At 40.5% G+C, this 23,345-nt stretch overlaps 3 protein-coding genes across 5 annotated transcripts in view; 1 reads left to right on the top strand and 2 right to left on the bottom strand.

Annotated features, from left to right (window-relative positions):
- Window positions 1-3,568: 3,568 nt before the first annotated feature.
- LOC108545884 (uncharacterized) lies at window positions 3,569-7,042 on the top strand. The gene is made up of 7 exons (XM_017897699.1): window positions 3,569-4,011; window positions 4,774-4,991; window positions 5,160-5,402; window positions 5,493-5,750; window positions 5,855-6,247; window positions 6,324-6,475; window positions 6,573-7,042. Exons 1-7 carry the CDS (start codon window positions 3,837-3,839, stop codon window positions 6,808-6,810), a joined length of 1,677 nt encoding a protein of 558 aa, XP_017753188.1. The 5' UTR covers window positions 3,569-3,836; the 3' UTR covers window positions 6,811-7,042.
- A 241-nt stretch (window positions 7,043-7,283) lies between these two features.
- LOC108545927 (uncharacterized) lies at window positions 7,284-11,415 on the bottom strand. The gene is made up of 5 exons (XM_017897757.1): window positions 9,980-11,415; window positions 9,125-9,307; window positions 8,723-9,035; window positions 7,801-8,084; window positions 7,284-7,722 (listed from the first exon to the last, which is right to left on the bottom strand). Exons 3-5 carry the CDS (start codon window positions 8,753-8,755, stop codon window positions 7,509-7,511), a joined length of 531 nt encoding a protein of 176 aa, XP_017753246.1. The 5' UTR covers window positions 8,756-9,035; window positions 9,125-9,307; window positions 9,980-11,415; the 3' UTR covers window positions 7,284-7,508.
- A 1,305-nt stretch (window positions 11,416-12,720) lies between these two features.
- LOC108545925 (uncharacterized) overlaps window positions 12,721-23,345 on the bottom strand; it is a 43,223-nt gene continuing 32,598 nt past the window's right edge. For 2 of the 3 annotated variants that reach the window (XM_017897756.1, XM_017897755.1), the window contains 2 exons: window positions 15,592-15,922; window positions 13,074-15,187 (listed from right to left, as the gene is read on the bottom strand). In XM_017897756.1, the coding sequence (XP_017753245.1) occupies window positions 15,056-15,187; window positions 15,592-15,922 (463 nt within the window). In that variant the 3' untranslated portion in view covers window positions 13,074-15,055. Of the gene's footprint in view, window positions 13,042-13,073; window positions 15,188-15,591; window positions 15,923-23,345 lie in introns of those variants that run through there. The other variant, XR_001890109.1, reaches the window with a different exon arrangement.

Here is a 23,345-nt window from a genome sequence, read left to right as displayed (position 1 = left end):
ATAATTTTCAGGTATATATTTCAAAATTTTGTTGGTTTTTTTTTAATATTATATTCCAATTGAAAATATTTTCCGTCCATTTTATTTCACCCATTCTTAAAATTAGTTTATAGAGTGCCATCGATATTAAATTCTCAGATAGTAATATAGTTTTTCTTCGTTTACTCGAATTTTTAGAACATCTACCTATTCAGATAAGTATCTTGATACAATCCTTGACTGGAAACGTTTGAGAGAACAATGTTATATTTAAAAAAAAAAATGAACTAATTTTCATATTTCTCAATTGTAATATATAAATTGTATTGAATTTAATGATTACGTTCATCGTAATTTCCTCAAATATAACGTAATAATTACAAAGTAATTCGATTTATAAAAAGGTAAAGATATATTGATTTTACTATATAACATATAATTTAATAAGATATATATATTATTGTTAATACTGCCTTGTAGTTAATTGTAAGAATTTATATAATAATCTTAGTTTTATTTTATAAAATTAGTTAACAACATTATCTTGTTTACTGAATTTTCATCAAAAATGGTTTTTTCCGTTGAATATTTAATATTATTTGTTATCATTACATGATAGAAGATATTATTAATGTAACTACATTTTATGCGTAATTTTCAAACAATATGTTAAATGTTTATAATTTTAGTTTCATGGAAGCAAAAGGAATTATAAAAATTATTAAGCGTTATTGGCTAATAACTTTTATGCCTATCGTTACCGTTACTCTTATTGGTGCAGATTTAAATCATACTCATCAGTGGAAGAAAAAATTGGCCGAACAGAAACAGTTGAAATCACATAATTAAAACAAAGATGATAAAAGATATGAAATTGTCATTATTAACACAGCACATTATAGCCTTCGCTATAGTTATAACTGTGAAGATTATTGGAAGTGCAGGATACAACTATGCGTCTTCGAAAATGGCAACATACCGTGACAAATCAGCTTTATTTGGAAGGGAATTAAAACCTGGAGAACAACCATCTTGGCCGTAGTTTATTCTTTATATTTTAGTTATTCTCTAATTATTATGTATTTTGTAAAATGCATATAACTATAGAAAGGAATAAATTAGTATAAAGAAAATACATATTTCAGTTATTGATACCAAATATATTTTTAATAATAAAGTAATACAATCAATAAGAACATAAATTTATCACATATCACATAATGCAATAACGCATTGCTTATTATTGATATATATTAATGTAAACTAATGTGCTTTTAAAAGTATTGAATTTCTTATATATTCTGTCATGAAGTATATATTGTAAATGCTGCATTTGAATGTTGTATAGGTAAATTCAATTTATTAATATCTACATTGTGTTATTTCTGTTTACAAATATTTTCATGATCTTTTTTTCTTAGAACCAATGCTTGTTTGCTATTACAATTTTTACTTTATATGTAATAGTCTATAAACTCTTTAAAATATATTTGAAATAATGTGTGTTTTCTTCACTGAATAATTTTTTATTATTTATAACAAAAACAACAATAAAAATAGAAATTGAAGAATATATTTTTCTTTGTTTTACTTATATCAACATTACTTCTTTTAGCAGTCTTTTTAATTGTTATACAATTGACCCACTTCAATATATACTCTTCATAATTATTATAATTTTTAGTATTACTTAAATTACATTTTTCATTATATTAGCAATATCTTTATACATTACTTATAGTTCGTCTTTAGATTATCATAACAGTTGCTACCTATGGACACTACAAATTTTTTCCTGCTATTTCTATTGTTTCATTTTTGTGCACCCTTAATTAATCATACAAGAATTGTTAATATCAAACATTAAATATACTTAATTATACAAGCAAAATCAAATTATAATACTAATTATTAAAACCAAATTGTTATATTAACTAATACTATACTAATAATATTCTCCAAGAAATTATAAATCTTAAAATCTAGTTCTTTATAGATATTTAGAACTTGTTAAAAATATAGATATGTACATAAACGGTAATTAATTATTAAATTTGTTTCAAATACTATTCCGAAAGTATAATTTAATTAAACTTTTTTATTTTTTTATTTGCAGACCAGCGAAGTCCGTAATATTTTTGATACTTGTTTAGTGTTGATTATAGATACATGTATAGTTATATGTCACAAAGTAACTACATCTTATAATCATAGTATAAGATATCAGTATATTTTTACATTCTAAAATATTAAAAATACATTTATACACAATTTTAGATCGTTAGTAAAGAGATAGTACTATAATAATAACACTATTTTTTTAGCTAGTAATATTATATCCATAAATTTTTGGTTTGTAATAATGAATATAACTGTACAAAAGTAAATATTTTTCCCTAACAAAAATCTAGAAATAATAACTTTTTATTTCATCAGGCGGTAAGTTGTAATGTAATAATATCTAAAATATAAAAATATAAATTATGATTTTACTGTAAAAATATGTTTATTCTTTTTTCGATTATTTTTCACTAAATATTAAAGAGATCAAGCTTCGCTGGTGTGTTCATTGTTATACGTCCTAAATGTATCTAATATGGAAACAAAATTAGTAAAGGATATCAAAATGCTCTGCAACTTTTTATTAAAAATATTTTGGTAATTTTAATTAACACAAATTCATCTCTATTTGAACTAAATAAAAAAGTAACATAAATTATGTAAATACTATGTAAGAATATATACAGATTAATTTGTAAATTTTTTGGATTTTCATAAACTATTTCAAAGGTTTCCCCTAATTTAGATATTCTTAATTTGCATATCTATTGTAAAGGGGGCGCTATTATTGATTCATTAATTCAGGGCCATCTAGATGGCGCTTTAAAGCCTGAATTCTATGCAAGATCACACCTTATTTAATCTTATCGTATTTGATCTTAAAACATATGATTTATTTAATAAACACATAATAAATATTTTATAAGATATTTTTAAGATAAAGGGTTCTGTACTTTTGTTATATATAACCAATTACTATCTTTCCCGCCTAATATGGAGTATATATTGTAATGCGCACGCATATCGATTCAACCAATAGTTTCATACATCTTACCGAAAACAGTATCGTAGATAGGAAGTGAATAAATGCAATATTATTCTATATAAAAAAGAAAGAAAAAACGTATGATAAAATTAGTAATGCAGTTATACATATTTTACATATAATTGGCGAAAAATATATTAAAGAAAGTAATCTTTAATTATCCAAAAACTAAATGCTGTATCAATTGACATATATTAAAACATTAGAATTATTACTTCCTATATATATAATAAATTATCCTTTCATGATTTTACCATTGCTTAAATTTAACATAGTTAAAATATAATTACTATTTTGATGAAAAGACACTAATGTTGCAAGAATATGTATATATATTTAAAAATTATTTAAATTTTATAAAAGGATATAATTTAATGTGTTAATAAAAAGAAGTATAGTTTAAGTGTTTGTTAAAAATAATGACAAAAATACTAGAAAACCGTAAAATTCAAATGTAAAGAGAAGAGAAGAGAGAATGGGGTGCATACAATGCTTTATACGGTAATGTAGTTGCGTCGTTGGCAGCTCAACAACGAAGAGCAGAGGGGGTTAAAAGCTGCATCGTTGCAACGTTGCAGTTATCCGCCATTGCTAGGGAGTTAACTTCGGTACTAGGCTAGGCGAGGATCTCGGTGCTTGCCGCGTGCCCCCTCCCCCTTTCATCGTGGAAAAAACTATTTAGTGATTTCGTGTTACGATTTTGGGTATTTTGAGATCCGGGCGATTTCGAATCGGTCTGCGTTCGGAAGAAATGGAGGAGAAGTGCCAGCCGACGATGATTACGACCAGCGAGACGGTGTTACATGCCAATCTTCTAACGACGACGGGTCAGCGTCTTACTCCAACAGGGAAAATCAGCCATGCCAAAACGCGTGTCTATACGCAACGATATCGTAAAGAATGGGAGCAAATGCCTGACTTTAAAGGTACTCTCCGTTATTATTCATTACTGTTTCTAAAATAGCCCGGTGTCGGGTAAAAAAATGTTTGTTTCTTCAACTTTGTAACATGATGTATGTATTGTGCCACGCTGGATACGCACATATGTATACAATAATCGTAGCTGCCTCGCTTCGTCATGGCCTTAAGCAGTGACGCTTTTGATTAACAAGAATAAATTATTTTTAGAGGAAACCATTGTCACACATAATCGACATTTTTTTTTTGCTTCAATAATCGGTAGATGATTTTTACTAATTCAAACACTTCCAATTAGATATAATATTCTTTTCGTAGCTTATTTTTTCATTAAAGTACACTTAAAATTGCACATTATGAACGGTCATTATTTCGAATACACATTATCGATTTTTACAATGTTAAACATAAGAAGCTTAATCATTTATACTTAAATATTTAAAACGAATTAATCAAATTCATTTACAGTTAAATAATTCTTATTTTAAACACAACGCGATCTTTTATTATAGAAATGAGAAAATCCTATCTGCTTGTGTCGACGGTATACGACATAACTACTGAACACTGTTGTGTACCATGTTACTAGCATTAATAAGTTACCAGTAAAAGTACTACTGGTTAAATCAGCCGTCGAGTCGATATCACCATACGGTTAAAACGTGTTTAGTGAGACAGCCCATTCGAGAGAGCATGTTGCAACGATTTGAAAGAAAAAATAATGCACCTAAAATAACAAATAAAGTAATATTTAATATATTTTACCATAGGATGGTTGACATCCGTGCCGTTTCAACCAACACGTGCTTATTGTATGTATTGCAAGAAAAATCTTCACGCGCATCGACTTTCTTTGTTAAAACATACATGTACAATGAAGCACCAACGTGCTGCACTATTACACGAAGCAGAAGAAAAAAAAAAGGCAGCAGCCCGAAAGGCAAATGTAGGAGAAGAGGTTGAAGTAGAAGAGGTTGAGGAAATTGAGGTTTATCTTCTTTTCTAATATATAATTAGCTTTGTATTTATTCAAATAAACTTTTATTCTTCTTGTAAGTTATATTAGTAAAAAAATTAGATTATAATCATATTTGTATTATATATATGCATTGTTGTTATAATATTTAATAAAAGTTGATGTTTATTTTTTGATTAGGCTATTGACCACACTCAAACTGAGATAGATGAAAATGAAGATGAAATAGAATATGTTGTTGAGAGATTAGAAACAGATGACGAACTAGACGAAGTTGAAATTAAAGATCCAACAGAAGATGTTGGTGGCGAAGCTGAAGATGAAGAAGAGGAAGAAGACGAGGAAGATGTAGCACATTTGCAAATGCCTTCTGACGAAGAAGATATTAAGCATTCTATAAAAAAGATCAAGATAGAAAGAGTGGTCAGTGACACTCTTGTTTCAATGCAACAAATATTTTGTAAATTTAATTCGAGAATACATTGTATTAGTACTGTAATAAAATTAATTTAGGAAAATTGTGAGGATTCTTTGACCGAGGCTATGGATCATATGCAGAGTGAGTATCTAGAGGAAGCAGACAATCAAGGAGCTGTACAGATGGAAATGGTTGTAGAATCGGAAGATCAAAATAATTCAGAAATGCAAGTTGTGTCAATTCTTCCTGATACTGAAGATTCTAGTAAAGAATTGCCAAAGGAATCTCGTGAAAATGGTAGAGCGATTAGACGAAGCGACAGTAAATTAGACAGAAAATCTGTAAAATTATTGGTAAATATTGTACATAGCAATATAAAAAGTACATTGTGATTGTTAATGTGCAAATAATGTTTTAATACAAATTTTTGATGTAATGTCGATAAATGATGTTTTAGCAAGATGAGTGCAAACAACAAAGGGATTCAGGGATAATGGTGGCATGTTCATTACCTATTTTAGGTACAGCCTATCAAATTAATTCTTCGGTTGCATCTACTACTAACACTATTGGTGTGCTTCAGCCTGTGAATACAATTCCCATTGCACCTGCACAAAGTAAAACGATTACTTTGACGTCAGGTGGCAAAACTCTAACTTTAACAGGTGGTACATTCCAGCCTGGTACTCAGTATGTGCTGAGTAAATTAAAGGGTAAATTTCCTACATTGGTAATGGCTGATAAGAAAACTGCAATTGCAGCTAATCAAGTAGAGGACGCCACAAAAGGCGTTCAAATAAACAAGGATCAGCTAGCTGTAGCAAGTACTAGTTATCAAAATTCGAAAAAGGTACGTCGATTTTTGTAGTCGTAAATCAGTAACATTTATTTCCTACCGATTTTTAAATATCAGATTTTTATTTTAGCATGTGCTTCTAAAGACTATTAAGACTCCTGTGATTAAAAAGCCTCGTATTTCTACTCATGTAGTCGATACAAGTAAAGGTTTACCAATTGGAGGATTGCAAGTTAGTCTTTATAAGTTAATGGATGGAAGATGGACCTTTTTAAATGAGAGGTATAATGTCCAAATCAAACATTATTTATACTTATACCATCGATGTCTATTATCTTTTTAACAAAATACGCAGTATTTTGGCGTCTCTCTATTCCAGTAATACGAGTCCGAATGGTCGTTGTGTAGATTTGGTGGACAATATGAAAGTCAATTTCACAGCTGGACGTTACAAGATTCATTTTGATGTTGACAAGTATTTTACGCTAAGAAGGATAGAAACGATGTATCCTTTCATCGAGATTGTTTTTGATGTGAAAAATCCTGCCGGTCACTATCACATACCAGTGCTTCTGAGCCCATTTGGCTACACTACCTATCGTGGTTCCGAAAGATGAACACTAATCAAGTCATCGTATCTACAAAATATTTTGTTTCTTTGTAAAGTTATTAAATTTCGTAAAAATAAATATTTTTTACGATTTGAAGTATTGGTACGATTTGAGTACGTAAAGGATTCAATTTCTCATTCAGTGGAGCAATGAATGTGCGTATATGTATGTTATAATGTACGTATGGATGTGCGTGTGTGTATTGTTGTATGTAAAGAGAATGGTATGAAAAAATGAGAGGGCATAATTATTGGTAAGGTTGTTAAATTGTAATATAAGCATCTGTGAAAAAATATATTTTATTTCTTAGTTTATAAAAGTTTAATAATGAATCAACTAGTTTTCCAATTACCTCGCGATTACTCAAATGTCGAGCGATTTCTTTGAAAGTAACATTTAAGTAAGGCGCTAATAGTCATGTTTTGAAAAGTGACTGATTCGAAATGTGTATTGAGTGATTGTTGGATTGCTTTAAAAACATTTGTGTTGTGTTGATTGGCAAGTTATGTAAAAATAGTTAAGAAAGACAATATGCAACGTCGACAACATGACAGTATTTTTGTTACAAGTGAAAATAATCTTGAAGAATTACAGGAGAGCGTTCCTTTTGATTTATAAGGTCAGCGAAAAACTTATTTTCCAAAGTAATTCGAAGGGAATCGACGATTCGTTGAGTATAATTTGAAAGAAGTAGGGAGAAGGTTCTATTGTGGCGGTAGGTAACTTCTATCAACGTCTTTCGGTGGTAGGTACGAACTACCTTTAGGACCCTTAGATCCTTGAGTAGTTTGACTACCACCTCGACTATTTTGATCTCTTGATCCAGGAGAGCGATTGGAGGAAGATAAACCACCATTATTTGCATCACCGGTACCAAACTTGAAACTGGCTTTATTTCCATTTTCATCAGCCTCATACCTTCAAATATATATGAAAATAAGATGAAATGTTAATGGAAATAACAGGATGATAAAAATTAAGAAAATTGTTGCTCACTTTACAGAGATGGGGAGACCTTCAGGACTTTTATAAGAGAAGCTTCCTTTTACAGTTCGCACTAGCTCACCGTCCACCAATTTCAGCATTTCTGACTCTTCTTTTTCTACGTTGTCCACTGGTGAATTTACGTTCGAAATCGGACGATTCTTGGCTTTATTGTCCTCAAATGGTGTATTCAGGATCAGCCCACCAGAGCCACGAGCAAACAAAGGTGCCTTCTGGTCGGGTGATAATTTTTCACCGATACAACGCCACGTGCCGAGGATCACTAGCCAGAGAATCTAGGAAACCCATGCACGAAGTAATCAGAGAGGAATGGGGTAAAATGAAATTAACGAAAACAGCTTTGGCAGTGTCTCATGATTTCCGTAAAACTTTCTATGCACCTTACACAAAGCACAATTAACATTTTTTTTTTTTTCAGATGGTTTCCGTGTATACACCTTACAGGAATTATTCGTTTCTCTTCGATACGTAATAAGTAGCTGTTTGCCCGAGGTGATTTCGAGACTTTCGTGTCGCACGATTCGTGATGACCTCTTGACCGATGAGGGAGCGTACGGTAAAAGTACGATCTTACGATCTGTTATCTGTCTTAGCACACATCGCATCGATACGTGTGCAATTATATCGATAGGACACTTTCTATTTAATTCATTACTTTTCAATCGATACGAACGCAAGACCGATCGTTGCAAACCTTTCCGACCAATGATATTTTTATTTATTAAACCCCATTTATTCGCTTCTTTATTCGACAAGGGAAAAAGAAAATCGTAAACGAGTCGTGTTTCTTCTGCTTATATACGACGCGTACATGCGAGCTCTTCGCGCGGGAAAGAAGGGAAGAAACGCAAAGACCTACGATTTCAAATTTCAAATTACCTCATGGTTACTTTGAAACGAATTGAAAACATACCAGCGTTCGGGGCACAATTTTTCGAGTGGTCATCGTCACTATAGATCAATTACACTTGATGACACTTTAAATGGCATCCCCCGTAGCACTCGCGACGATCTCGGTGGATTTCAGAAACCACTTACATCTGCGCTCCTTCGCTCTGGCAGCTTTTATATATCCGACACTAGCTCTATGCAAGGACGATGTTTTTTTCCCCTCTCTGAGACCATTGATTGTCGTAGGGGATCGCAGGGATCGTGTTCGTCGCCGATCGTTCTATTCTTATTTCTTTCTTCCTGCTGCCTCCTATTATTTGGCACTGTTACAAGCTCTGATACAAGACAAATTTAAAGACTTTTCACCATTTTGAAGAACGTTGCAATCGTAGTATTTTTTTATAGTTTTTTTCTTTCACGATACCTATCTTTTCCTCGTGATATGATTTCCTCAGTTGCAGCGAATTTTCCAAATTGAGACATTCCCTTCTATTTATCCTATGTATAATTACTTATCATATTCGTAGTTTAGATCTTCTTAATTTGTCAATTAATTCATTCGTTCATTTCTCGATTCCTGAAATTCGTTTTGTTTCAATGTGCTGTCCTAAAAGTATCAATTCAAAAATTTTATTTTAGTTTTTTTTTTTTTCGTGATAAATGGTTTACGAAGAATGAAATATTCATATTTTCATCATTTAACGATGAAGTTTAATAGGTAAACAAATACAAGCACGAAGTGGTATTAAAGAATGAGAAAAGACCGCGTTACAGGTCGATACAAGTATCTAGGAAATTAATCGGAATATAATCCTGAAATATAAGCGACTATTCGGTAGCGTGGATTACGTTTTACAGTTATTTTCGTGTACCGAGTGTTAATCTGATAAAGGAGATTTCTTATCGAATGACGATAATGCGCAGTCTCGAGGTGGTCGAGAAATCCTACGGAAGGCACGAAGAAACGCACCGTGTTGCATCCCGATAGAATCAAATGACCATATCGTTGCGTATCGCCCAGGATACATGGAGCGACGTTCTCGATGAATTAGTCGCAAGAGAGACATGTACGCCTGCGCGCGCGAACTCGCGTATTCGTTCGCGATCATTTTCTCTCGGCCACGGAGACGGCTGGATTTATCGCCATTCGTTTGGCACGCGATTCAAAGGCCAACGTCGTTACGATGGATGAGATTTCGCTCTTTTAAGGGCACACGGGCTGCTAATAGGATGCGTTTGCTCTTTTGTAGGTAGCGACAGAGTCGCGCTGACATTTTACCCTTTTATTCCGTCCTTTCGTACCAACCCATAGCATTCCGAGCACCCAGTAGCCGACGATTCGATTAACGATCCCTTTCGTTCCGTTCACGACCGATTTCGATCGTTGTTCAGATTCAAGCCGGATTCAAAGATCGTCTGATCTAACCTGAATCTTCTTTTCACTATTCGATCTTTACCTTAGTCTATTGAAAATAACACTTTTACCACTTCGATTTCGTTCTTCCAGCTCGGATAAATGACAACGCGAATGATGCGGAGGAAGGGTCATTGTCCTTTCATAGTCGATCGTTGGCAAACAGCCAGGATTCGATCGTGAACGCTGTTACCTTGTTCGAAAGTGAGTATCCCAAGTTTTGGCCGATACATAACCTCCGATAACATCCCGATGGGATATTCGTGTTCGGCGGCTGCGCGATTCTGCACCAATCGTTTACGCGACGTAACGATTTCATAATTCGAACGGCTTGTTCCTCCTCGCGATAGGGAAGAGAGAGAAAAAGAGAGAAAGGACTTTGTCGCTTGGAAAGAAGTTATACGCGCGCACATCCACGCTATCACGTAATTCGTGTACGTTATCGTACGATAGTCGATATTCATGCGCGTACTTTCCATGACCCGACGGATTTATCTTTCGTGATTTACATCTGACTTTTCCAAACGTGTTCCCACTCGTCTTCGAGATTCCTTGTAGCAATCTTCTCGCTGGTTATCCTGAGACAGTTCGATTAAAATGCGAAACGGAGGTAACGAAAGAACGATCGCGCGGCCAATGTTAATCTCGAGCAACCGTTCGTTCGACAACGAAAATTTATCTTTCTTTGCCTCTCCGATTATTATTATTATTCGATAGGTTTTCGTAATCTTTATTTTTCTTGTTTATCTCCGTGAACATTCTTTTGCAATTCCAGATGATTTTACTTTTTCGTCGTTAGATCGTTAAATTTTAATGGAACATTGCGTCAATATAAGCCGACAAAGGCAAAGAACCATATACAGGAAAAGACTCGTAAAGGTGATGTCCTTCGCTTCTATTTTAATGCTATTCTTGTCGAATCGAAGGAAAAGCGAAGAAGAAAGGGAGAAGTGGTGGGTTTGAAGGGATTCGATTTCTCTTGAGACGTTTTCTATTCTCTTGTTTTTGTTCTTTTTTTTTTTTTCTTAACAAGACATTTAATATTCGCTCATTATCTGTAAGCTCAGCAAAATCAACATTTTGCGTGGGAACAGACGTTAAGAGTTTCGGTGGATTCCACTCGTTGGTAACGTCGCGTTTTTTCGTGCAACTCGACGACTCGCTTCGCTCGCTTCACTCGCTCGACTTGCTCGACTCGCTCCACTCGCCTGACTCGCCGTGATCGATTGAAAATATTTCACCAGAGATTATCTCGGGGCGTGCACTTGTCTGTTATCCAAGCAATTGTTTTTTTTTTTTAATGTTTATAAAGTGCCGTCAACATAGGTTCAGAGCTTGAATGGGATGAAGAAAATTTTGATTAACGTTACGTCGTTGAAGTTAAGTTGTCACAGGATTACAAAATTCTCGTACTCGATCGACAGCTATTATTTCGATTCTCTATTAGTCATTTAGATATTTGGAATGATTCACCAACGCGAGAATAAGATTGCTTTCGATATCACAGGCAGTGTTAAATTTAGATTTGCGTTTAAATTAAAGGTAATCTTTTTCGAGCGCGTAAACAGTCAATCGTTGAAGTAAAAGAACCGATTCTGGTTTAACATGACACGTCGAACGCGTGTTGGTCATGCGAACTTTCCGCTCGAATCGTTTTCGGCTCTGAATCTACTCTCGTGGTACTTTTTATACATTAAAAAATGCCCTAACGTCGTGACGTTGAATAGGGAAACTTCGACGGCGTCTTACATACGCTTTTATAATTGAACACACCACGCGTGCGCGCGAATTATGCTGATTTGTGTCACCGGTTGTTTGCGCGCACACGCCTACATTTTCGCTTAATAAAATAATACCTTTGAACTTCGTTACTCAGCACCCTTCGTACTTCTCTTTATCCAGCATTACGTATAACTTGTATGATCGAACATTCAATTTTCTTTCGATACAAAATATACTTATGTACTCGACGAAACGCGGTAAGACTTTCAGAGACCAAAACATCGGTGTGGTGTAGTGTAACGTGGTATGTAGTGTATGCGTGTTGTATGTGTGTTCGTGATTCGAATTAGTCGCGCCCTTTCGTTTCATAACGAATTTCGTCCCATTGCTTCAATCAGATCGCTCCAATTTCCGCCAATTTTAACACCGAAATGTTTGTTAAATTAATCTAATCTTCGTATAGAGTTCACGTAGATATATATTATATAAAAAGAGTATGACGTTAAATTTAATAGTTTTGACACGACACGAGCGTTTTAGGTAGCCAAAAGAAACTATTGGCGTAAGGAAACGAAGCCTGGAGAGTATCGCGCCATTCTTCCGATCGTGTTTACAAGCAGCGTTTACCTCTCAAATAATCGGTTGTTTACGCGTTCACGGACTATGCTCGTGGCACGTCAAAACCATTAAAGTTGAAGAGATTTCCAGTGTAAAGATCGAATATCCATGTAGATTTGATATTATTAGTTTGAGAAACACGAATCGGAGCGGAATTCTTCGGAAAGGTCTTCGGAATTCTTGAATGTTTCCACGTTTCGTGCGCGTGTGCGTGTGCGTGAGCGTGTACACGCGAGTGTGCAAACGCGTAAATATATATATGTATGTTTTTTTTTTCTTTTTTCTTTTTTCAAAGATATACACATAGTATTTAGTACTTCTTCCGTTCAGGTTCGCTTGCTGGTACGTCGTCTTGCGATTGCAATTTGCGAGGACGCGAGTAAATTATTCAGGATCTTCTTCTATTACTTACAACTTTATATTACACTCTGTACCGTACATACATTGCAACAGCGTACGATGAATGAAAATAAAGGAAACCTTATTGTTCTTCTTGTGCCGTTGTCGTTCCTTCTTCCGTTCTCTTACTCCATCATCCTTCACCCAAATATCGCAGATTTTTCATAAATATCTTTTGCCCCGGCGATCTAGAAAAAATATGCGGATATGTGTATTAAAAAATACAGGCACTCGCGCAGATACGCAGCCACGCACACACGTACAACCATTAATGCGAACCAAGCACCGCTCGATACAGGGCGGATCCTTGTGTCATCTGTTCCTTAGACGTAACGGCTCGACAATCGCGAGCAGCAGTTCTTCTGGTGCAGTGAAGATACACGATTTAACTCCTTTCTTTTTTCCTGCTTTCTTCCTTTCTTATATAATTAGTACGCATAGAACCGATCAACGGTTTTCTTGCCAACGAACACCGAAGCGTTTCTACAATGTTCGTCTCGTAAACGCGTCATTTACTCGTATCCCTTTAATCGCGTGTCTTTTTTAAATCTATACACCTTTAAAAAGATTTGCTTTGAAATACACGTATACAACGTTACATAGAATTAAAAAGGGATGAAGCGGCGAATGGACACGTCGAAATAAAAATATACGGGGTAAAAGGAAATAAATAATTCGTAAGACGTGCACACGGTCATCGAATCGAAAATGTGTCTCGAGAAAGGAATCGCTAAACGATTATTCGTGAGCCTTGCCACTTACGAGTTCATCATAGTTCTCTCGATGCGTAATTAATTTGTGCCGCTGCAGCAATCGAGAAACCAGAGTTCGAGTGCGGAGAGCAAGCCGTCGTCGAATCCGTTCGTCCGCACCAACTCGAATGGAACGTAACGCGTTCTCGCACTCTTCGGATCGCCGACAATCACACATTTTGTTTCAAAAAATATCGCGATATTTACACATTTCATGTTTGACGATCCTGAATAGTTACTCACGCGTTTGGACTATCGAGCGCCAGCTCGTTTAATTACAGGTTTCTCTTTCGATAGGTTTGCGTTTCTTTGATGCGAGGTGTAGAAAAGAACAGCAACGGAATAGAAAAGATCTGTGTGTGTGTGTGTGTGTGTTTGTGTGTGAAAGTAAAGCAGTTCGATAGATGATATCTTCTCCGCGAAGAGAAAAAATTCTACGCGTTCTCATGCTTAGACGCGAGAAAAAAATACGGCTGGCTTGACGTTTCTCTTTTCATCGAGTTGCGCGTCTCTTTCACGACCATCGGTACAGCCCTTCGATAGCGCACACATTCTACGCGATGTTAAAAAATTTCGTAAAAGTTCTGCCTATAGAGGTTTTGAGTTTTAGTAAAAACGAGAGTCTATGAATCTATGATATTATATCGATGTCCAACGAAGTAATAGCGTTCTGTAAACTCGGTAAGTTTTAAACATTCTGTGCAACTGCGACTTTTTTTCTTTCACGCTCGCGTCTTGCCATTTTCGCGCGCGATAATGCGCGAACACATTCTCGAAATCACGATAATTTTGACAGTAATTAACCACAATAGTAAAAGCATATAAGCTATACAACTACCATTTCTGTATCTACAATATAGTTTTATGTGTATATATATATATATATTTTTTTTTATTCTCTCCTTTTATATAGTCTGTTACTTTATAGACACTCCACTGTCTTTCTGAAAGGCTATCAAGAGGCTCGGTGCTTTTACGCTCGGTCAGGTATCTTCCAGTGTCGCGTCGTATCAATTCGCTCGATATCATCGTCGCTTCGACCAGTATCGGGATTCTCTTTTCATTCGTATCGATAGCCATCGCTCGCATTTTTTCAGGACATCTCCACTCCATCTAGCAGCAGCTTGCTTTCGACGATGATCAACGCGACCAACTCGTATCCCCGCCGTAGGAAAATTCTCGAACCCGTTTCGGAAAATAGAATACGACGCGGCGTTCACGCGATCGCACATTTCCTCTTCGTAGCTGCGTTCCTCCACCTCTCCGCGAAACTCGTTTTTGGAGTAGGGTGTAACAAAGGGAATTACAATGTTTTCCACGGCACTCGTATAGCGACCATTTCGAGAAACGTGAACCGACAATTCATCGGCGACCATGTCACGATGCATCTTCAACAACGGACGATCATCCGTCTGCTGAGACATCCACGCGATGGCTTGCTTCCTTTCCATTACTGCAGAAGACAACATTTACATTTAGGCTTCTTCTTCAAGGTGACGTGTTCGACCTGCGAAGCGTCGCCTGGTCCCTGCGCTGTCATTCTAGCCACTTCGACGGTAGCTGCTCTCGACGATGTGACAACCTGTACATTCAACAACGTCTCTTTACTCTTTCGCACCTAACCTTTTTACTCTTTCGTACACCGCTAAAACGATTACCGTCATCGATCATTCTTCCCAACAAAAATTCCACTATCGTCCTAACGTCGGCTGACATTCGCTATTTGAACGCGAAAGACATTCTCCCGGACGTGATACATTTGACTTCTCGAGGAAGAAAACGTTCCAACTTTCCTTCGGTAACGGTTTGCCGCATTGATCGCGAGCCGCGAACTTTACCGCGATTCAAACCACCGTTAACTGTTTAGATGACTCATAATTTTTACGAGACGAACGAGTGGCGAGTGCACCAACAGGTCGGATGGTTGGCAGATGACGCGACCGGATCACGCGGATCGCGTGATTAGAAACGGCAGGGGATCGTCACCTTATCGTTGACAGGCTGCTGGCTGTTCGCAGTCGCAGCTTTCATCGGAGTGCCATGGGCGTTTCCGTTTTCCTGGCCGGGCTTCGGCGACGAGTTCGCGAGCCGATTCGTCGAGTTCGCGGAGGATTTCAGCAAGGGGCTGGAACTGGAGTCGTGGTCGACGGTGGTCTGCACGTTGCTGGTCACGTTGTCGCATCCTGGCAACGGGGGAGCAGTTTGTCCAGGGGTCGGAGTGATAGGTTTTCCGCCTTTTATCAATTCCACTATCTCGTCGGCTTCCCTGGACAGGTCGCCGTCGGGTCTGAATGGATTATCCCATCCACTGTCGGTGCTGAAAATGAATTTTTCCCGTTATAATCCACGTCGTAGACGCGGATGACTAATTTACACCATTCGAAATATCAAATTTTACCCTCGCAGTGTCGCTAATCACTTTTCTAATGAAAATATTCACGGTTTTTCTTTTTTTCCCTTCTCCTTTTTAGTTTTTTCAATAAAGCGACACTCGTCTCGAGATTCGCGATAACAAGCGAATATTAGCTTGTCTAGGTACATACATCCGTATATTTATCTATCGTATTTCTTACCCCGTGCTTGAAATATTACCATAAAGTAGCTTTAATTATAATTGCCACTCTTAGTTAACCGTGACATTGACCACGATATCGGATTGCACCTAATTGTAGCCTATCTTCCCCTCTTTTGGCGTTGCACGTGTAACGAGTGCACACGCAATCATTCCCGAGAGCTAGTCGAAAAGCATTCGTGATTCACGTTTCGTCGAGTCGCGCGATCCTTTCAATGCTTTTCCCAGTAAAGTATGCGTATACGTCGCATCGAATAAAATGCAACGTTGATATCGTTCGGAGAAAAGAGAGAAAAACAAAGGGGGAAAAAGAGGAGGTAAAAGAAATGAAAAAAAGAGAGAAAATTTAACGGGTTTAATTACGATATATAATTTGTTAAAACGAAAGGAAAGGAAGGGGTAGATGATCGAACGATGGGAATGAAGAAACGAAAAACAGGGAGGGGGAAACGAGTATTCGGTAGGGAAACTGAGGTGAAATGGTTAGTAAGCTCGTCGGAACCGTTGGACCAGGGCCAACAGGACTAATAATGTTCGATATTGCGAAACCGAGTGCCGATTCCCTCGCTTTCCCTGCTGCGCGATTAATTTCCGCGAATTGCATTCCATCGCGTTTGTCCGCAGTTCCGCCATCGCACGACAATGGAGGGAACCGTCGATTTACGCGACGACAAGCGGAGTCTTTCACGTCCGAGCAAGGAAGCGGTCGCGTTATTTATGTTGCTATCAAGAAGTTGGTCACTGATCGCTGTCGAATGATAGATTACCGACCGAGGGTAATCGTTTTTCGACTGGCCTCAAGGACCCCGATGCTCGTGATATTTCTTTGGCTTTAGCCCTTGGACACGGGTCGGTAATACTGACGAGATTTTTTTACTACGAACAAAACGTATAATACGTTAGCACTACGTCGGTATTTCGAATCGCAGATGATTCGCGTAGTAACTTTTAAATATCGCGCCATCGAGATTGCCAACAGACGCAATTTCGAGAAAATGGATACTTTCGGGTTGGTAGCAGCGGGAAATTAACCAAATCACGGCGAATGTATCGTTTTATTTTTGAACTGTCATTGATGTCCGCGCGTGTAACGCGTCTGTAGCGAGTATACGTAGATATATTCGTATATGTGTCACGTTTGCGACCGTAGCGCAGTACAAAAACGGAACGTGGTTCCGTCTGTATATATAGGCTAGAGTATTCCGCAAGCTATCTTTCCAAATTTCCGCGATGCGTTCAATTTCACTGTGCACTTGGGTAAAGCGTACGGAACGCGGAAAACTTCGAACTTTCGCACGCGATGCTCATTGTCCCGAATCGTTCTATTACGCGATCGGGTGAAGAGTGGAGGAAACGGCGAGAGAGCTCTCGTCTCCGTCGGAGAGTATCGCGTGGACCACACTCGGTTGATTCTAATCGCGTAAATTTGACGTGGAAACACGCGTGGGTAAGACCGACGGAGCGAGGGGACTGGTCGAGAGCTCGTTCGCTTTCAAGACGATTACCTTTCATTGCCATCCGTCTCCTTGGGCACCTTGATCACGTAATACACGTGGCCTCCGTGGGTGGTCGTCATTTTGCTCGCGCTCGCGAATCCACGCCTCTCGATATCAACATCGGACACGTCCAGAGATCCGACCACGAGTTTACTCCGGTTTTCGCGCTAGTTGTCGAAGTAGGCACTTTACACCTGGACGTCGTTGCGATCGCGATATCGACTCACGGAATCGTCCATTGTTGTTCTTCCCTCGTCCCCGCCCTCTCTCTGCCACTCTTCGAACTCGATCCTCCCCGCGTCACTCCTCCGCGTTTGCCTTACCGGTCGAAATATTTCCTCGACCCTGTCAGCGAGAGAACTCTCCTGTGATTTCGCGCGAACCGACTCGAACGTAAGACTTTATTTTTAAGCGGATTCGCGGCGGGAGATCGCAACTACCGCCTCCTGTCTTTCTCTCCCACGTCCGCCCTTCTTCCCACCTGCCCCCCCCCCACCAGTCGCGCTTCTTCCACCCCTCTCTCTTCTAGTTCCCCTTTCTCTGTTTATCACGGAACGTCGACGCAACCCGTTATTTCGAGCAACGTCCGCAACGAAGAGAGCATCCTTCGAACGGACGCTGGCGATGCGACTTTTCCCACTAAACCGCATCGTATCCTCGAGCTTTTTTAGACCGCGCGAGAACGTTTCGTTTCGACGCTGTAAACAACTGGAACTCGATCTCGGAATAAACTCGGGGATGACGACGACGTCTCTCGAAAACGAGAGCTCGCGTTGCGGAACGTGTCACCGTGATCGCGCGCGAAACCAGCTTACTCTCCATTCCAATGGCGAATTAACAACGAATTAACAACGAAAACCGACGCTTCATTTCGATAACGATCATAATGAAACGCGTAAGCTGCTCATCGATCCGCTTCGGTCGAAGCTGACCTATTTCCGCCTAGTCCTCGACCCATTTACTCCGATTCCCGTGTTGTCCGTTCCCACCCACCCTTGCCGCTATCGACAACAAGGGGTTTATCCCGTTGCACGTGCCGCAGAGAGGAAATGCGCTTCCTTTCGCGATTAATTAATTTACCCAAGGCGAGACTCGTCTCGCGCGTTTTCTTACATTTTCTTCGAGTTCCGCGGGGACGACCCGATGGAACACGCGCCGCGGAACGACAGCAACAGATTTTTATTACACGGCCATAATTAGTCGCGCAACCAGCGTGCAGGGGCGTACGCGGCCGGCATCGATCCGATTCTGTTTATAACCGACGTACGGCTTTCAAGCAAGTCAATTCTCACCGCAGGTGCAGGTGTTCGCGATAATAAAGTTATCCATGCTCGATCTGCTCCAGCGATTTCATAGTTTCGCGGCAATAACGGAACCATAGAGAACAACACGCGTCCCGTCCAACCCCGTGAACGTATCCTTTTATCCTTCGATCGCTTTCCATCGGGCGAAATAATCGCCTCGATATTTTTGCCTTCTGTCGTCGTAAATAACCGCGAGTTCGATGCTCCGAGCTAAATATATATACCGATATTTTCCCCATCCCCGTGGAGAGAAAATAAAAAACAGGAGTAGATATTTCCATGCGATGGAGATTTTAATTATTTACAAATTTTTATTCGCCACAATTTCCGAATCCACATTGAGATTTCGCGTGATTTTCGCGCGCTCGTAAATCCATGCTTCGAGTCGTAGTAAATCGACTAATCTCCGAGCGTAACGTTTTACGGGTCTACCGGTTAACGAGACGTCTACGCTCCACCCTCGAGGCACAACGCGATTACGTCGGTGCCCCAGGCCCGTAGGGAGTAAACGTCTCGCAATTTGCTCGAGCGAATTTGTTATTTCGAGCGATGACATTTTCAAGATCCCGATTAACGAGCGATTCGACCTCGCGCTACGTTTGCGACCGGCTATCATCAGGGACAAGTACGCGTCGTGGCTCCTATACACGCGCGGCGTATTCGTCTGCCCGGTCGCTGGTGATTCCAGCGATGGGGTTGGCCAAGGGTGACGCGACGAGGGTGAGTATATGGGTCATGGCTAGTCGCGGAGTTCTCGCGCGCGCTGTCTCTGTCATCCACCAGTGGCCCACAATCCGCTGTCACCTACCCACAACCTACACCTGTCCACGCGGCCATGGTACTCGCCTCGGATCGCAGACGTCTATCGGTCGAACTTCTTTTTTCTCCACGAGGAAGGTTCATTCTTCGGACCCGGTTTCCCTCATCGGACTCTCCTTTATTTTCGCATTTATAGGTTTTCCCCTACACGTTGCGCGAGCGAATTAAACGCGTAGATCACAAGGTTATCGATTTTTGTTAGTCAACGCGATGGAAATACGCGGAAACCGGATCAAAGAGGTATACGTTTCTTTCGATTCGCAGCGACGACACGATCAGCACGACCTACGCGATATCGGCAACTTACGGGTAAAGAGTTTTACCTTGACGAACTTTGCAGACTTTACGACGGTTGGCTTCGCGATATTGAATAGGAGATTCGCAAAACGCGTCAATGCGAGACCTTGTTATCTCTGCGATCAGTCGCGCCGGTTTTTCGATTCAGAATGCAACGACTTCGACCTCACCGCTCAATTATGGGTCAATCGAATCGCTCTCGGTCACTTGGCTCGCGATCCTCGTTTACCTGAAGCTTCCCTTTAACGAGCTGTCGTTTAACCCTCTGTCTCACCCTTTGCTCGACATCAGCACGCGTGGATTTGAACAGCGACAGAAGCAGAAGGTTCAGCGGAGTGAAAATCGTTTCGGAAGGTCGTGCCAAAGACAACCGCGATTGGGATAGCACTCGAGAGGCGCGAGGCCGGGATTGTTGGCGAGTTAAGAGGAAAGAGGAAACACGGACGTGTGTGTACGCGTGTGTACGAGGCAAGGGATGCATGGACGACGAGGGGTGCACCGGGTGCGTAGAACTGCGCCATCGCGTAAGGCTGCGGTCGCCTTTTCCGCGACTGCGTCGTCGCCTGTGCTCCTAAGACTAGGAAAATTCGGCCGAAGAATGCGAGGGGAAACGCGAGAAACGTTAAATGCGAGCTTGTACGAGCCGACGATAAACAGACATGTAGGCCAGTGTGTTGGTCGCGACACCGACGCGATGTACCAATTGATTTCCTCCGTGACGACCCGCTGACTTCACGATAGACTAGTTACTCCGTTCAATTTGCATCACCTATTTCATAAAACTGCGTATGCACGCGCTGCTCGAACAGCTACTCCACCAACTACGCGAGTCTATTTCGTTTCCAGCGATAATACGCGGTAAACGAGACGCGTTTAGCCTCTCCCGAAGGTCGTCGCGGATTTCGAAACGCCCAAATTCGAGCCGAGGCTCGTGTAACGAAACTGGGTGTAACTTCGCGAATGGACCTTTCCATCCGCGTTTCAGCCGAGGATCAGGCTCGGAGAATTTGGCAAGATATTCTCATTAACGTGCAGAGTTCCCGCTCCACCCCAGGGGTTCGACAAAATAGACCGCGATAGGTCGTGGTTCTCGGAGACATTTTTTTTCCGTTTCTTTAGCTTCTATCTTTGGTATCCGCGAAGACGCGCGTCGCTATGCTGCTCGCGGCATGCTGCTTCGTTTCTATTTTCAAGAAGCCACAGCCCGCTTTTCGCCGGAGCTTCTGGAGCTTACGGATGCCCGAAACTATGCGCCCGTCTTTCGGTATAAACCTCGATTCCTAGCTCTACTTTTCGCCAGTGTAAACCGGTCGACCTCGAATTTTTTCCTTCACCACCAGAAAAATTCGCACTTATCGCGCTTTGCGCGTACCTCGAAGGTTCCCTTTAAACGGTTTTCTGTTAAGTCTTCCGGGCTCTGCGAGGACGATCCTCGATAGCGAAGTACGATTCTCGAGGATCGGTGAGGAAAAGCACGTTTGCACGTTTTCAAGGTTCCCGATGTGTGCTCCGTATGCCTGGGTCCGCGGTGGCCCGCACGCGAGCGATTTTCAAAGGAAAACCCGTGATCCCTGAGCTCTGACTGACAGCCCGTTCCCGAGGCGCAAAGAGCAGCTACCGATCGCGGCAGTTCCGGTACGTCGAGCAAAGGACGTAATCGGGATCGAACACGGTGACACGTTCCAGCGGCTCTATAGGTATCGCACCGTCATCGTCCGAAATTTCATCGAAGGCGGATGGCCGAGGAGGAAGCGAGGCGCGTATCCGGCTGGCAGCAATCACCAGGGATCCCCATCGGAGGAGCTCAGATGCATTCGGGTGCACGCGAAACACCGCACACTGCGACCACGGACAAAGGAGAACGCGGTGCACTGCGAACCGATCGAGAGCACGGTTCTTCGTTGATGCAGCCGACAGCACAACTGGCGGCTGTCCTACCGCACCTCTGCACATCCACCCACGCTATATCGATCGTTCCTCCTCTCTCTCCTCTCCTGCCTCTCACTCACCTCTTCCCTCTTCCCACTTCCTTCTCTTCCTCTCTTCGCCTCTCTTCCACCGCTATGCTAGTACCTAGTGTTCCTCGTGGTGGCGGTACTGTTAATAGTACCACTGCCGATGCTATTTCTACATTGGCTACTCGGCTACCATCAAGCGCGAGAGACACTCCTCGCACTGCCCTGGCATCGGTACCGACAAACTCTACCTTACAAAGTAGCATCTAGAGCCACTGCTACACTCGCTCTTTGTCCTTGTGCACGGTTTATGGTACATATTATCCAGGTTGAAATATTTTTACCTACAATGGACACGGATTTCTACAGCTACTCCATTCGATTCGCTCGGGGTATATTCAGACCACGGCCGAGGAGCTCTGTGTAAGATTGATCCCTTTCTCGTTTATCTATTCTTTATCGCGGTATCGTTAAATTGTTAAAGTCCATACTTTCGCTACTTCTGTTCGCTGGAAACTGGGCCAAGTCCTCCTCCGTCCATCAGTCCAGTACGTACAACTTCGTATCGCGTCTCCAGGTCGTCTAATCCTATTCCGCGATTCCTCGAAACTTTCAAAGCTATCGGATACCCGTATTTACCGCGAAAGAAGCATCAGCTAACTTTCCGACTCCACGGTTCATTTCTAATTTCTTTCTTACTGCGCAATAACGAGATTGCTTCCTTTAAAAATCGTATCACACCGTCGTTTCGCGAATAAAAGAAAGAAGTTTCGGCTTTAAACGTCTGGGAACCCGATGTCGACGGATAGGGCCTCTCCTCGCAAGAGGTTCGATCTCCGGGGTAGTGTGCATGTTCGTTCGAGGGGACTTCTGATTGCGTTTGTTGCAAGAAACTAAGGTTCCCAGCTTTCCGAACCCTCCATCTCGTCGGGAAGAAAACCTCGAAGCTGAATCGAGATTGAATCGTCAGTGTCGGGTTAAAAGCTAGGCGATTGCTCGCGTAAGAAGCACGTTCCTGTCGTACGATTTTACGCCGATTTAACCGGTGCACTTGGTACTTCGATGCACGTACACTGGATTATGAGAAAAAGGGAGATACAGGAGATTTCATTAAACCGGTAGGAAAGAAGTCACGATGGCGGGGTTACGTAATCGGTCGTGGCGTAGCAGATAGCGATGCAACTGGCGGAGCAAGGCGCAGACAATAGGAAAGGAAACGGTGGGACGGAGCAGCGTTGCGATGGTGGCTTTTGCAAAACCTTGCTCCGAAATGTTTCCTCGTCGCTCGCGCGATTAT

This window comes from Eufriesea mexicana, unplaced genomic scaffold (genome assembly GCF_001483705.2).
Source record: "Eufriesea mexicana isolate 0111107269 unplaced genomic scaffold, ASM148370v2 scaffold572, whole genome shotgun sequence".
In the NCBI taxonomy this organism is placed as follows: Eukaryota; Metazoa; Arthropoda; class Insecta; order Hymenoptera; family Apidae; genus Eufriesea; species Eufriesea mexicana.
The sequence above is the reverse complement of the archived record's forward strand: the minus strand, read 5'-3'. Positions and strand labels throughout refer to the sequence as shown.